General features: G+C 32.0%; 1 protein-coding gene across 1 annotated transcript; it reads left to right on the top strand.

Annotated features, from left to right (window-relative positions):
* Positions 1-11,247: 11,247 nt before the first annotated feature.
* Positions 11,248-14,522, top strand: LOC143625059 (glutamine synthetase nodule isozyme). The gene is made up of 12 exons (XM_077095519.1): positions 11,248-11,397; positions 11,962-12,001; positions 12,501-12,604; positions 12,694-12,742; positions 12,822-12,928; positions 13,000-13,087; positions 13,176-13,304; positions 13,568-13,642; positions 13,738-13,791; positions 13,887-13,924; positions 14,019-14,178; positions 14,322-14,522. The coding sequence occupies exons 1-12, from the start codon at positions 11,324-11,326 to the stop codon at positions 14,466-14,468; spliced, it is 1,065 nt and encodes a 354-aa protein (XP_076951634.1). The 5' UTR covers positions 11,248-11,323; the 3' UTR covers positions 14,469-14,522.
* Positions 14,523-15,834: the final 1,312 nt, after the last annotated feature.

Below are 15,834 nucleotides of genomic sequence, written 5' to 3'. Positions count from 1 at the left end.
GAGCAGCCAAGATGAAAAGAAGGCTACGCTCAGTGGTTCGTAAAGACTAAGAAACCGGCGGTTCCTACTATGTTCAAGAAAAGTTACAACATCAGGGGTTAAGCTGAATCGAAAAAGGGGATTATATGCTGGTTATATGATGAGCAGTTGAGGCTCTTTGTGATTAAGAGGTATGATGGGGTTCAGTACTTCAAGAGGCTTTTGAGATCGTTGAATACATTGCCTGAGTGTGAAGTGAAGGACTTAGCCAGATTGGGGTTGATAAACAGGAGTGATGATAACATGGCTAGGGTCATTGGGAAGATAGTATGGAAGGAAAGTATAAAGGAGAAAAAGTTCGAGCTGTTGAAACCACAGAAAGGAAAGCTCGTTGAAGACAAAGACAGAGGAATGAGAGCAGATGGCAAGCCTTGGATAATCATGAAGTATAAGCCGATCCGGTGTTTAAAAGAAGTGCCGATGAAACAAATGCCCAAGGGTGTGCTCAAAGATCTGAAGTGGTGGTACGTTGATTGTGAAACAGCTGAAGCAGTAATGGAGGATGAAGATGAACAAGAGCTGCTGAGAGTGTATGATCCAATGCACTTGGTGAATTTGTCTCGAGCTGATCTGCATGTGCTGAACGAGAATAAGATATTTTATATTCCTGCTTGGAAAGAAGAAGCGAAGAAATATCAAAGAGTTGTTTCGGTTTGTGTACGAGAAGGAGTTCATGCTTGAAGATGAAAGATACAAGATTGTTGAAGATTACAAGACACGTGCTTGAAGATAGAGATATGAAGCTACTGCCAAGGGGGAGTCTGTTGGTACATGATGTCAGTAGTTCAGTGTCTAGTGTCTGTAATCGAGTTAGTTGGATTTGTATTTTGTATCAAGCGAAGTTAGCTCACAAGTTCGCTGATATAGGCGAACTTGTGGAATAAGCGAAGTTAGTGACAACTTCGCCTAAACATGTTAGGCGAAGTTGTCGACTGTTAAATAGTTTAGGTTACGGCAGAAGTTTAGAGTTTTAGTTTTCAGTTTACGAGTTATTCAGTTTGTGTAATCGGTGATCAGTGAATCACGTGTTTCCAGTTGCAATACAACGTGTCTTTGTTTATTGTAATGTGTGTTTGATCGTGTTAACGTGTATCGTCTTCTACGCTCGTATCGTCTTACGTAGGGATTCCGCACCTACGTAGAACGAGATATTCTGTGTAGATCCGGCTGGGAACCTACAAGGGTCGATAACTCTAGCAAACTCAGTCTTCAGCATAGATCCCAACACAATCACGGCTTCACCGAGCCTGTTATCATAGTACCACCTATTGAATTTCTTGTAAAAACTCTGGGAAAAAGTCTTCACAGGAACTGTCTTTAAAGTACGAGGCGGTTTTACCTTAAGCACCAACTTCCTCCAGCATGTTCTTAGATCAATCTCGTCAATGTACTTACGCTTTGGAACTTGCGGCTTGAAGTAATTGAATCGATAATTTATCCCGTGTAATAGGTGCTTATAAAACCAATTCGCTATCTAATATTCACCACGATTTATGAATGGTCTATTAGCCAATGTACGCACATCCCACCGCTATATGATTTTCACTACACCATTATTTGCGTTTGTATGATAATGCTCAATTAGTTATACATGTGAATGTTACTATGTGTTTATTTTTATGTTTGGTGGTTGGTATATCATACTCATCCTCATCCTCATCCTCATCCTCATTAGTATGATCATACGCCGTCGGAGTAACTCGACCCGTTTTGGACGAGGGAAATGACCTTTTTTATTTATTATTGTTTTGCTAGTTGTTGTAATTCGTATTTATCGCAAGGAATTGTCATTTTCAATAATATATATATATACAAAATTGTGATTAGTTTCTCAACTTTACGTTGAAAAATATATATTTTTTCACGCATGACGCATGTAGCTTTATTGGATGAAGCAAGTATTGAAGTTCAGATGATACTTTGGGTTGATATGATGAATGAAGAACAAATTTATTTTTAAGTCCTTGATTGTAGTGTTATTTCCTTAAAGACAATGTTTATATTTTTTGTGTACTTGATTGATATATGAAATGAAATAATTTAGATATTGACATGTTTAATTATTATAGTGTCTTCCGAGCTATGATATAATATTGTCGCGCCCCGACATTTTCCACTGTATGTTGGCGTGTGACAATACAACTCATACTCGGTTAAGTATAAAATTTAATTATATATATATATAGATAAAAATTCAAACGTCGGCGCCACAAGTTTTTTTAGAATATTATATTAGTTCACCTTTTATATTTAGTTATCACTTTTTGATGCTTGAATAATAAGGATGTTGTAGCTTGGTGGTGGTTGATAAATCTGTTAGGTTTTATGTATGATTACACTCAAGTTCGAGGCCCAATTTAAGCACAAAACGATGAATTTTTTTTCTTACTTTCATATATGATATATCTATGATGGGTTTGGTGGAGTATGGATCCTCTTTTAGTATTTGTTTATTTTCTTACTTTCTTATTTGATATTTCTATGATGGGTTTTGGCGGAGTATGGATCCTCTTTTGATATTTGTTTTAAATATTTTAGCTTGAAGAATTTATTATTTGGGTTTATTTTCGGAACCATAATGAACATATCTGAAAACCAGCCGAATTCACATCGATCGACCGCCATAATGCCCGAATTTTAACGATCTAGTAAACAGCTTTTTTAATTATGTTACATGTATCACAATCTATACGAGTGTCATTATCGTAGCTAAGTTTGTGTCATTTTAATCATAAGTTGTACGTATACCGATACTATTCTTGACGTTTACATTTTATTTTTTTATTAGCGCGGTGACGTAACGAACTTAACCGATACCAATTTAATTCGAATTGCCACACCGCCGCAACGGAGTGAGTTATTTACCTAGTTAATGTTAAAATCGAGAGAGAACTTCGATTTTGGTCCTTGTGGTTTATTAACATTATCAGTTTTGGTCCAATAGTTTATTTTAGACTTTTATGATACGATAATTTCAATTAAGTATCAGTTTTAGTCCAACCCATTAACGTCATCCACCAATCGTTAGTTAATACAACTTTGAGAGTTTTTTTTTGTATTTTTCACAAACTTTTAATTGTTAGAATTTTTGGGTTTTCTACTAAATACAAGTTTTGTACTTTTTTGTTATTTTTTTAGTATTATGGTTTCTTATATATATATATATATATATATATATATATATATATATATATATATATATATATATATTAATTTATAGACACACACAAATTTTTTCTTTCTTTTTAATTTTTTTTTTGAAACTGACGCTTTTATGCAAGTGTATATTTATTTATTTATATTTATAGACTGTGACGTTCGTCAATTTCGGGTTTTATTTATATTCGTTTATCATGTAAATCGACCCGATTTATATCCTGAACATTTCATATATATAAAATATTGGATTTTATGTTACTAAATCATTCCCACTTGTTCAATTTGAAAAACCCCTTTTACGGATTTGAAAACGCCTTTAAAACGATCAAATTACATAAAAAACGAACTTCCAGGACGCAAAACGAATCACGCAAGACGAGCTGACCAAACCCCACCCTCATGGGCGCCGCGCCCAACGGCCATGAAAGCTAGGGCGGCCGCGCGTGGCGGCTTAGACCTGCAGATACCAAGTTCGATTTTTTGTTGTTATTATCACTTGTTTGACCCTTTAAAACCAATGAGAAAACTTGGAAATTTCTAAAGCAACCTTATGGATAACCCTAACACCTTATCCTTCATAAAACCAAGCATCACCACTTATTTGAACCTGCTCATACTAATCAAACACTCTCAACCTAAGTTCTAAGCTCCAACCTTCAAGTTCTTACTTGTTTGACCTTCAAGAGTCAAACAAGAGTTTTCCTTTAATTTCTACTAAATCCATATGATTCAAACTTGTTGTTGAAACATATATATAATATACACCCCTTGTTACCTTTGGTAGTTACTTCTCCGGTCTCGATCGGTGAGGTTTCGGACCTCGTAAGGCAAGGCTACATGGAGGACTTTCGTGGTCTTTGTTATATATTTTCCGCATCTAACCATCTAACTTTGTTATTGCTTACTAACCACGCTTAACTTCTGCTCATTTTAGTTTATTTACAAGTTCCATTGTTATGGGTTCTAAGAGTCTATGCCTCGGTGTAACCGTAAATAACTCTAGACCGTAAACCGAACTTTGCTTACTAGTTTTTGTTAAATACTTGTTTAAACATGTTTAATGTTAGATATCAGTTTATAAAATCATTTTTTATGAGTTCTATGGTTATGGGTTTGTAGATTCTAACCTCGGACTTAACCAGAAACTAGATCCGAACCCAAAACCGAACCTTTGTTTAAAGACTTTATTGTTAACTTTTCGGTTGTAAAACTTAAGTATTTTCATTTGTACATTATTATACAAGTTCTTGGATATTTGGGCATGTGGAAACCATCTATGAACCTATTGTGAGATGGAAACCGAACCAAACTGAACTTTCGTCTAAAGACTTTATTGTTAACTTTTGGGTTGTAAAACTTAAGTTTCATCATTTATAAATCATTATACAAGTTCTTTGATATTTGGGTATGTGGAAGCCATCTATGAACTTATTGTGAGATGGAAACCGAACCAAGCCGAATTAGACCGATTTTCACTCGCTTAAGACACACAAGTGTGTTTTTAGCTATCAAGACTTGTATATTTCTTTAAAAATACTTTACAAATTGAATTTAAATATTTATTCAAAGTACTTGGAATGTTGAATCCAACTTGATCTTGTAACAAAGTTGGACCGACAAAACCGAACACTCGCTTAACGTACGTTGTTAGTTCTAAAACAATAGAACTACATACTTGGTTAAGTCTTCTTAGATTTTATTGAGTTATCTCATAGCATTCATTATTATGGAAAGTTGACTTTGGGTTTGACCAATTATCAAGACCAGAACCAACAACCCAAAACACTCGTTAAAACCCGTTTTAGTATCTACATTATAAAGGGACTTGCATTCTAGCATTTTTACCCGCCTTATTACTTAACATAGGTTGAGTAAATATTAAGGCTGGATACTTTAACCTGGTTTCGAGCAAACTTATATTTTTAAAGACTAGTATTACAATTTATTAATATTTACATTTTTAAACCTTAAACTTTAAATTGTTTGCATTTATTTTCATTTATTTTATTTAAAGATTTCTTAGACAACCTTTGATATACAAGTTTTCCTTTCACCTAGACCTTGCTCATTCAACCTCATCCTTCCGGTTACTCGTCATTGTTACCAAATCAAGTTTGTTACTTGAACGTGAGTACTTTTCATACCCCGTTTTCCATCTTTCGTTTTGGGGGTGATATTGCATACCTAGTCAAACTAAATGTTTTATACTTGAGTCTTAAACCACAAACGTTATTGTATACTTTACTTAAATAAATGCTCGATTTGGTGTTCTATGCTTACATGCGTATATGCTTATGTGTTTACCGCTTTTGGTTGGTTGATTCATAAATCCGTGAACTATCTGGTATTCTCTTATAGCACGGCGTCGTTAATGTATTCTTATTAACAATCTCATGAAATCCGAATCTATTTGGTATTCTCTTGTAGACGGTGCCGCTAACGTATTCTTATTAGCGACCTCATTTTTATCCAAATTATTGCTATTATTTATCGTCTGGTATACAAGCTGTGGAATTTCTTATTATATACATATTGTTCAAAAACTATGAAATTCCTCACCAACCTTTGTGTTGATAAAATTTATTTTATGCAATGTTACAGGTTTGACTTTGGTTGACTCGAGAACTTGACGAAAAACGTTATCAGGACTATTGGGATATTAGCAAAACGAACAATATATATTTGTTTACTTGTATTCAATTTGTTTTGTATGAACAAGATGTGTTGTTTATTGATTTGTGAAATAAATGAGTTAATTAAATATTGTCACTTTAATAGTGTCTTGTGTTTTGGGCAATCCGTTGCACCCCGGCATGTTCCACCGCCTTTGTTCGGGGTGTGGCATAGACTTTTTATTTTTTATAGTTGTAATATTATGTCGATTTTAAAAATAGTGTATTTAGTTTTATTTTGAAGTACGGTTTTAATTATAGACTTTTACTAACTACAGATGACTTAGAAAAATCAGTTTTCCAGCTTTTATTTCTCGATGGTAGAACAACATATTATTAGCATCACATATATTAGTAAATATTGTATATAGAATCGTTTCCATATTTACGGTCTTAATCTAAGGCGTTATTATTGTAAATTATCATTATATAATATCTATACTAATTAATAAATAAAGGTTTCCTTATGCCACGTGTTCTCTATCTAGTCAACCAAAGTCAAAGCTGTGGAATTTCTTATTATATACATATTGTTCAAAAACTATGAAATTCCTCACCAACCTTTGTGTTGATAAAATTTATTTTATGCAATGTTACAGGTTTGACTTTGGTTGACTCGAGAACTTGACGAAAAACGTTATCAGGACTATTGGGATATTAGCAAAACGAACAATATATATTTGTTTACTTGTATTCAATTTGTTTTGTATGAACAAGATGTGTTGTTTATTGATTTGTGAAATAAATGAGTTGATTAAATATTGTCACTTTAATAGTGTCTTGTGTTTTGGGCAATCCGTTGCACCCCGGCATGTTCCGCCGCCTTTGGTCGGGGTGTGGCATAGACTTTTTATTTTTTATTTTTTATAGTTGTAATATTATGTCGATTTTAAAAATAGTGTATTTAGTTTTATTTTGAAGTACGGTTTTAATTATAGACTTTTACTAACTACAGATGACTTAGAAAAATCAGTTTTCCAGCTTTTATTTCTCGATGGTAGAACAACATATTATTAGCATCACATATATTAGTAAATATTGTATAGAATCGTTTCCATATTTACGGTCTTAATCTAAGGCGTTATTATTGTAAATTATCATTATATAATATCTATACTAATTAATAAATAAAGGTTTCCTTATGCCACGTGTTCTCTATCTAGCCCACCATTCCACTAAATTTCCCGCCTCCCACCACACTCACTTTACAAACTCGGTTCATATCCATACCCGACCCAATTAACAGAAGATATACCATATATAAATATCTATTATAATTTAGTATTTTGTCAATCTACTCATTAATTAGAGTAAACTAATTTAAACATACAATATATCTTACTTATTTAAAATAAACTTCTAATTATGTTGTTTCCATAATTTACGCAATAATTATACTTCTCTAAATTAAAAAGATTCAACAAGGATTTAAATATTTCTAATTACACCTCCTATTATGTTTGAATTTTAAATTTTAAGTATTTATGTTAATTGCATATTTTTGACATTTTAATCAAATTAAGGATATTTTTTTAAATTACATGTAATCCTTTAAAAATAAATTGATTGATTTATACTCAAAATAATTGTTTTGTTTCCAAATTACCGATTAACTCATTAAATGATTCATAATTCTATAATGTTATAAATACCATAACTTGATGACAAAAACATATAGGATTAACTCTTCTGCATCTTTTGGTAAAACGTTTTTACCATCCAAGTATGTTTTTCGCTTTTCCTGAATTAATCATCATATTTTGTAATATTTTATTAATTACCATACACAACAAATTATTTAATTAATTCTTCTATCAGTGTCTCTAATACATAATGTAGCCAAAAATTTTTTTTTGATTAAATTGAGAGACAACAGATAAAACCAAACAACAAATGTGCTAACGAAATTTGATAAATTGAAATGATTTTAATGATGAGGAGCTAAATATTCAATGCCGACTCTAGGGTCAGCCAAGTAAGGCAACAACCTTGGGCCTCCACATTCCTAGGGCCACCATAAGTTTAAGGATTTAATATTATAAAAGAAAATAAAAATACTGAAGAATACTCATTTGGCCACATTAATCCCTTCATCTTTTGATTTAAACAATTTTGTTTTATTTATTTAACATTTATGACATGTAATTAGATTTATATGTCTGATATGGTTTTTGGGTTAAAAATTGTCAAATGGAAAGTAAAAAATTGTATTTTAAAAGGGTCTCAAATTTTTATCTCGGTTTAGGCCTCCGGGCACGTTGAGATAACCCTGTAAATATTTAATACCATTTTTTATTTATTTAATATTCATCTATCACAAATATGTTAAACTTTCAAGGAATGAAGGTCCAAGTAAGCGTGTTCAAACCTTACTTTCTTAAGTTTGAAGAAGATCTCCAAGAGAATTCATGCTACTTTATTTATAGGTCCGCACTACCTAACAACAATGCAAAACCCGAGCATGTGAAGAATGCCCATAAAATCTTCCGTTGGCAAACAGATCTAAAGATCTAAAAATTGCACCAACTTTTAAGGGTCGAAGTACAGTTCCATTTTAGAAGACCAACTAATTCAATATTCTAGACTTGGGTTGATTATGCATTATTGTATTTATTGTTCACACTTAATATTTTGCATGTTTTGTGATAAATATATTATTAAAAATATATATTATTTAACCAGAATGTATGTCTGCACCTTTTATATTTAATACACAAATTTGTTTATCAAGACTTTTTATTATTTATATTTCAAATGTTTATAAAATTAAATTTGTTAAACCTGTGTTGTACGTGGGTATCTAACCTAGTTTACTAATATATGTGATGGTAATACACATATTTATTTTATATTATTTTTCTTTCTTTTCAATTGAGGGGGGGGGGGGAGGGGTTGAAAACAAATTTTTATTTTAATTCTTGATTTGCATTTAGTAATTTTACATGGTTAACTTAATTTAACTGCAGTTTTTTTATAAACTTTGATTGGAAAATAGAGTGGAACGCATTTAGTAAAACCCTTGGAAGTCTCAATGTGATTTAGCTAGTTAATTGTAAATAAAAGATAAATCGTCTTCATAAAAACTAAATTAAATGAAGTTAATTATGTACCATTATTAAAAACAAACCAAGAAGTCATTCTCATTTTGATAGGACGTGAAATAGAGTAAAAAAATTTAGTTGTTCGAAAAAAAAAAAGAAAATGCAAACCAATAATTAAAATTAATAAACGGATTTTCAAAAACCCTCCGTCAGTTAAAAAATAATATATATATATAATATACATACGCCTTTTAGCACCGAGAAATAAAAGCATTTTCGTCACTATGGTTTGTCTAAATCTGTGGTTTTAATTCAATAGTTTCAAATTTGCGATTTTCGTCTATGTGATTTCATTTCACTTGCAAATTAATCCAACCTCACTAACCCCGTTAAGTATGGTCGTTACACTCATCAACGTGCACCTCACGTGAGGGGAATTTTGTACTTTTTTTCTCCAAAAATCCCCAACCCTAATTCGCAAGCCCTCTCACGTGAAGGGCTCGGGTTTATTTGAAGAGAATAAGGACAAAACTTCCCCTCCCGTAAGGTGGTCGTTGATGGGTTCAACGACCACACCTAATGGAGTTAGTGGGTCATTTTAATTGCAAATAAAATGAAATTATAGTGACGAAAATCACAAATTTGAAACTATTAGACTAACACAGCACATTTGAACAAATCACATGGACGAAAACCGCAATTTACTCTTTTATTAATCATTGTTAGTAGAAGTGTAAAATTAAAGTGAAACTTAAAAAAGTAAATATTTTGTTTAATAAAGCCTGATACTATTATATCTATAAAAAAAATAAAAGTATTCAAATATAAATATATAAATAAACAGTTGCATATAAGCTTCAGTTTAAAAAAAATTAAAATAAAAAGGTATATATTTATATATAAACAAACTAGTTTTTATCCTCCATATTACGGGGGCTGTTTTACATTACTCGTTTTTTGGTTTAATTTTATTTGTTGTAATGAAATTTATAATATACTTAAAGTTTGATGATAAAAATGTTTCATAAATAACTAAGATGTTATAACCCGGTTTAAAAGTTATCTGGGTTTGGTAAGACCCAAGACCCGCTTATTTTTTTTACTATAAATTGTTTCTTAATTATAAATAATATTTAAAAAAATAATATAATAATTTTTAGTATATCCTATTTTATAGGATTTTCAAATTAATAACTTGGTGCGAATAATTTTAAATTTAATGAGATGTTATAACTCATTTAAGGAATATCTGGGTTTGGTAAGACCCATACCTGTGAATTCGGGTCGAATGCATGAGAAGTCTCAATTTAAAAATCAAGCAAATCTGATGACTCCAAAAAAAAGGGGAGCGACCAAATCGCGACACGTAAGATTTTTATGTTTTCGTTTATATATATATATATATATATTATAGATATAATAAACCATAATATTTAGAAAATAATAAAAAGTATAAAACTTGTTAGTAGGAAAAAAATATTCATGTGAATTAAAAGTTTTTGAAAAATATGAAAAAAACCCTTCAAAGTTGTATTAACTAGCTAGTGGTTGCCTGGTTGGTGAAGGATGTTAATGTGCTAGACTAAAACTGATAGTTAATTAAAATTATTGTAACATAAAAACAAAAAATAAACTAATAGACTAAAATTAATAATTTTGAGAAACTACCATGATTAAAACCAAAGTTCTCTCTAAAATCAAATAAGAATGAGATGTTAAAAGAAATTCCGTTACAAAAGAGCTGTATTATTGAGAAAAAAGTTACTTAAGCTTTCAATTTCATTAAATAAATCTATATTTTTTTCAAAGCCTATTAAATACTCATTAAAGCATACTGAATTCAAGATTTCCGAAAATATTTCAAAATATTAGCTGCCATTCCAACATTGTTCCTTGTTTTAGTAGAATTGATTTACTCAACGCTATTTTGGAGATACTAAATACAATTAAATCCTAAGAAAATAAAATAATAATAAATATTTTTAAAATGATGTATACTAGGTCACTCCCTATAAGAGCATTCTCATCCTATTTCCTATCCTTAAACCAAAAAATACACTAAAACTCATTACATTTTCTCTCTCTATTTCAATTAAATAATACTTTTTATACATTTTATCATTACCTTTTCTCTTTCCTTCACTCACAACCACTTTCAAAATATATTAAAAAATTATAGAGGGTGAACAGTAACTTTTTAAATATACAGAAAAATCACTATTTTTTCCAAAATATAAAAACTTTTCATTCACAACACCCTGAATCACTCTCTAAATTATAAAAACACCCCTCACATAATATCAAATATTCTAAGACGCACACCACCCTCAGTTGTATTCTCGTCTCTTGTTGCTCTCTCCTCCATAACCAGATTCTAGAGAGAGAAATTAAATATCTTTTTAGAGAGAGAAAATGGCTCTTCTCAACGATCTCATCAATCTCAACCTCACTGATTCCACCACAAAGATCATAGCTGAATACATATGGTTAGTTCATTTAATATATATATATATATGTTTTGAATAAAGATCCTTAAATCCCATGTTGTTGTTGTTGTTCATATGTTCTAGATCGATCTTTGTTATCGAATGGCGTGTGGTCCCAGGTTGTAACATGTGTATATTTAGAGTAAGATTAAAGGGTGTGTTAACGTTAAAAATAATCTAGATCTTTGTTGTATGTTCTAGTTAGTCAAACATGTTCTTTGTTATAAGGTTGTTGTGGATCATGGTAAAAAGTCAACGCTGCTTCATGAACAAATTCAAGAAGGATTGTTTATTCTGATCTGGGTTTTTGATTGTTTATGGTTGGTGTTGTAGATTATATTCAAAGTTGACTTTTGGTCAACAGTTAAAAAAAAGTAGGTAGGTTGAATTGAAGGTCGATCTGTACAACTCTTGTGGTGGATTTATTTATGTGAGATCACTAATTTTCTTCCATATTTGTTGTACAGTCGATCAGTTTTCAAAATAATCAGTTTTTGATAAATAATATTATTTCCTTTTATATTCTAACAATATCTTGACCTTTTTTCATTAATATTTGTATAGGATTGGTGGATCGGGTTTGGATCTCCGTAGCAAAGCAAGAGTAAGTTGTTTGAAGTTTTGAATGCTTTCTTTTTTCTTTTTATTTTTTTCTAATCTTTAATCTTTAGCCGAACCTTCAGTATGTTTTTTACTTAAATTAAAAAGTCGTTGTCTAAGAACCCTTTATTTTCAGATTCAACAACTAAAAAATGATTCTTATTTTCACAAAGCTTGTCATTTTTAGTGGTTCATTTTAACCCAACCACTTTTCTAAGTATAAAAAGGCACGGAACACTAATCAAACAACACACTTTTAAATATAATTATTATAGAAGTACTCATAGCATGTGATACACTTGTACAGGTCTTATATATTACATGGAAAACAAAAAATGCAATTATACTATGTGATTCAAGAGCACGTACATATATAATACGTTTGTACACATCTTATATATTACGTTTAAAGAGAAATTATATAATGTAATTCTTGTAGTCAACGTCCTGCACGACGTATACATAATATAATATGTGTATTGATATGGGTAATTTGTTTATAGACACTTCCAAAACCAGAGAGTGAACCGAAGAAGCTACCAAAATGGAACTATGATGGGTCAAGCACCGGTCAAGCTCCTGGGGAGGATAGTGAAGTTATCCTCTAGTATGTGTTTTGATGCCTACATCTTTTTAATTTTATCAATCAATTCCTATTTATTTATATGATATTATTGTTGATGAATAATTAAACAGCCCTCAAGCTATTTTCAAGGACCCATTCAGGGGTGGAAACAATATCTTGGTATACCTTTTTTAGCCCATTCTTCTCATTTACACTTGACTTAATAATTCAAAACTTCTAACGAGCCAAAGTAATATAGGTAATCTGCGATGCATACACTCCAGCTGGCGAGCCAATCCCGACCAACAAAAGACACGCTGCGGCCAAAATCTTCAGCCACCCGGATGTTGAGAAGGAAGTCCCATGGTAATTTCCCATTTTACCCTTCCAAACCTGACCCATTTCCAATATTTACAGCTTTCAAAATTATGCAACAGGTACGGTATCGAACAAGAATACACCTTATTGCAGAAGGACATCAACTGGCCTTTGGGCTGGCCCAAGGGCGGTTTCCCCGGACCCCAAGTAAGTAATTAGTCGACCGTAAAATTGAATGTTTACGATTTTTTTATGAAGGTTTTACTAAAAATGTATCGGTTTTGATGTGATTTAGGGCCCGTATTATTGCGGTATTGGTGCGGATAAGGCTTTCGGGCGTGATATTGTGGACGCACATTACAAGGCTTGTTTGTATGCCGGAATTAATATCAGCGGCATTAATGGTGAAGTGATGCCGGGGCAGGTAAATTTTTGTGTTTGCATAGAGGCGGCAAAATGAACGGGTTGGAAATGGGTCAAACTTCAAATGCAAACAGTTAGTGTCAATGTTAATTCAATAAATAATAATATGATATTGTTTTTGGGCTAGTGTCAAACCGGTTTGGCCCGCTATTGACACTTGGTGTTTTATCAGTTTAACCCGTTAGATATAAAACATAACGGTAATTGGTCTAATTATCAGTAACAGGCCGAACAACAAACTTACATTTGGTTTTATATGTACAGTGGGAGTTCCAAGTCGGGCCATCCGTTGGCATTTCTGCTGGTGACGAGATTTGGGCTGCTCGTTACATCCTTGAGGTAACCCTGTAATCTCCTTATATTTTATTAAGAAATTTCAAGTATTTTTTGTTTTTAACTGCGTTCTTGACGTTTAAAATCCCATTTCCTAACAGAGGATCACCGAGATTGCGGGAGTCGTGGTCTCATTTGACCCGAAACCAATTCCTGTGAGTTTCTACAACATTTTTCTTGAATAAATAGTTCTAAAACACTAGTTATATATATATATACTCATTAATAATTAATGTTGGATTTTGATCAGGGTGATTGGAATGGAGCTGGAGCTCACACTAACTACAGGTTTTTATTACAAAAAAAAAAAAATAAATAAAAAATAAAAATATGTTATTGTTTTTACAAAATATTGATCATCTTTGTTACATTGTAATTTCAGCACCAAATCAATGAGAGAAGAGGGAGGATATGAGGTTATCAAGAAAGCAATCGAAAAGTTGGGTCTCCGTCACAAGGAGCATATCGCGGCTTACGGTGAAGGGAATGAGCGTCGCCTCACCGGCCATCACGAGACCGCCAACATCAACACCTTCAAATGGGTAACTTGATCCTTAACCTGGAAACCTTTTCTTTTGTTTTTTCTCTACTTTTGTTAAACAAAACGAACCAGTTTTGACTTCTGTTGACCAGACGAGAACCGAACCGGGCTGATCTCATTTTTAAAACTAATTTCACATGGCAGGGTGTGGCGAACCGTGGTGCATCAATTCGTGTCGGGCGTGACACAGAAAAAGAGGGAAAGGGTTATTTCGAGGACCGTAGGCCCGCATCGAACATGGACCCGTACGTGGTCACCTCGATGATAGCCGAGACCACGATCCTGTTGTGAAAACCGGTGAAAGTTAATGTATCCAAGTGCGTGGGGGAGGTTTGAATCAGAATCTGGAAACAGTCAGTCAGTCAGTCAATTGTGTTTATTTGGATCTTTGTTTGTATTTTTGGCATTTACATTGCCATGGTGATCCGATATATTTGAGGATGTTTGTTGGTAAATTTCATTTGTCTAATAATAACCTAAGACTTTGGCTTTATTCTTTTGTCATTTGATGTTGACTTGTGTTTTATCAAGTCCGCTCGGTTTGTTTTAGTCTTTACGACTATTTTATCATTTTCGAGTTATAAAAAATAGAATAACACAAAATAATGAATTTAAATTTGAACTTTTAGTTTATTATTACACTTTGGCCTAAATTTTCTGACTTGCACTACTTAAAATCTGGATATAATTTGTTATTAGTTACTTAAAATCTCTTTCATTGGTCAACTAACGTTTATTTGTTTTCCTCTAGTTTTTGGTTATAGCAAAACTGAAGACTAGTCGTTTTTTATCACGTTGGGTTATTACGATTAGGTTGTTTTGTTTATGCACACCCTAACATAAAATGTAACTTTTTACTACATTTATATATTTAAAATGTGCTATATATTACATGATAGTTCAATGGAGTAATTATATATATTTAGATAAGGATCAAATGTTGGTGTCACAGCTTCTTTATAAAACCCACTATTTTAGTATTTATAATTTTGGCTTCTATCATATAAACAAATATGTTAGTGATGGTGTGTTTGCTCAATTGTGTTTCGCTAACTTCCTTGTGGTTAAGCTGTCTGCCAGTGTTCAAATCTCGTTGGCTTTGGCTGTTCATATGAATCATTTATTTTTCTATACTTATTCTTTTAATTTGACATCACACTTTTGAAAGCCTTTTCAATCTAGTTTTTTTATTTGACATCACACTTTTGAAAGCCTTTTCAATCTAGATTTTTTAAGGTTTTTTAAGTGTGATAATTTGATGAAATTGAGGTTTAGATTTAGTTTCTTTACCGTAACAAGCGACGCCAACTAAAAACGCAATGCATCGTCACCGCAACATTCTTGTTATTGTTTATTGAGTTTCGGTACCGTAACAAACTTAGCCAATAATGAGATTATTTTTTATGTTTACTTCTGGTACGATAATGAACCTAATCGTTACCGACTGAATGTATGTTGACTCGTTGCTGCAACGCCCGTGTTTTTTTTTTAAATATGTAAGTTTATCAAAAAAAATTTTTTGTTTAGTTCCAGTGCTATGTCGAACTTATAGATGCCGACCGAATTTTCACCACAACTCCTGTAATTTGCCAACCGAATAAACGTCGTTTTACTTATATTATTTTGTATATCATAAGTTGTACGTGTGCTAACACTA

Source organism: Bidens hawaiensis, unplaced genomic scaffold (assembly GCF_021521415.1).
Source record: "Bidens hawaiensis isolate Kalapana, Puna unplaced genomic scaffold, B.hawaiensis_p1.1 tig00000416_1, whole genome shotgun sequence".
NCBI lineage: Eukaryota > Viridiplantae > Streptophyta > Magnoliopsida > Asterales > Asteraceae > Bidens > Bidens hawaiensis.
The sequence above is the reverse complement of the archived record's forward strand: the minus strand, read 5'-3'. Positions and strand labels throughout refer to the sequence as shown.

Excerpts from the sequence above, each read along its gene's own strand:
- LOC143625059 (XM_077095519.1), top strand. The coding sequence starts at position 11,324 with ATGGCTCTTCTCAACGATCTCATCAATCTCAACCTCACTGATTCCACC. Across the intron at positions 12,929-12,999 it reads GTTGAGAAGGAAGTCCCATG|GTACGGTATCGAACAAGAAT; the intron begins GTAATTTCCCAT and ends ATTATGCAACAG. Across the intron at positions 13,643-13,737 it reads CTGCTCGTTACATCCTTGAG|AGGATCACCGAGATTGCGGG; the intron begins GTAACCCTGTAA and ends ATTTCCTAACAG.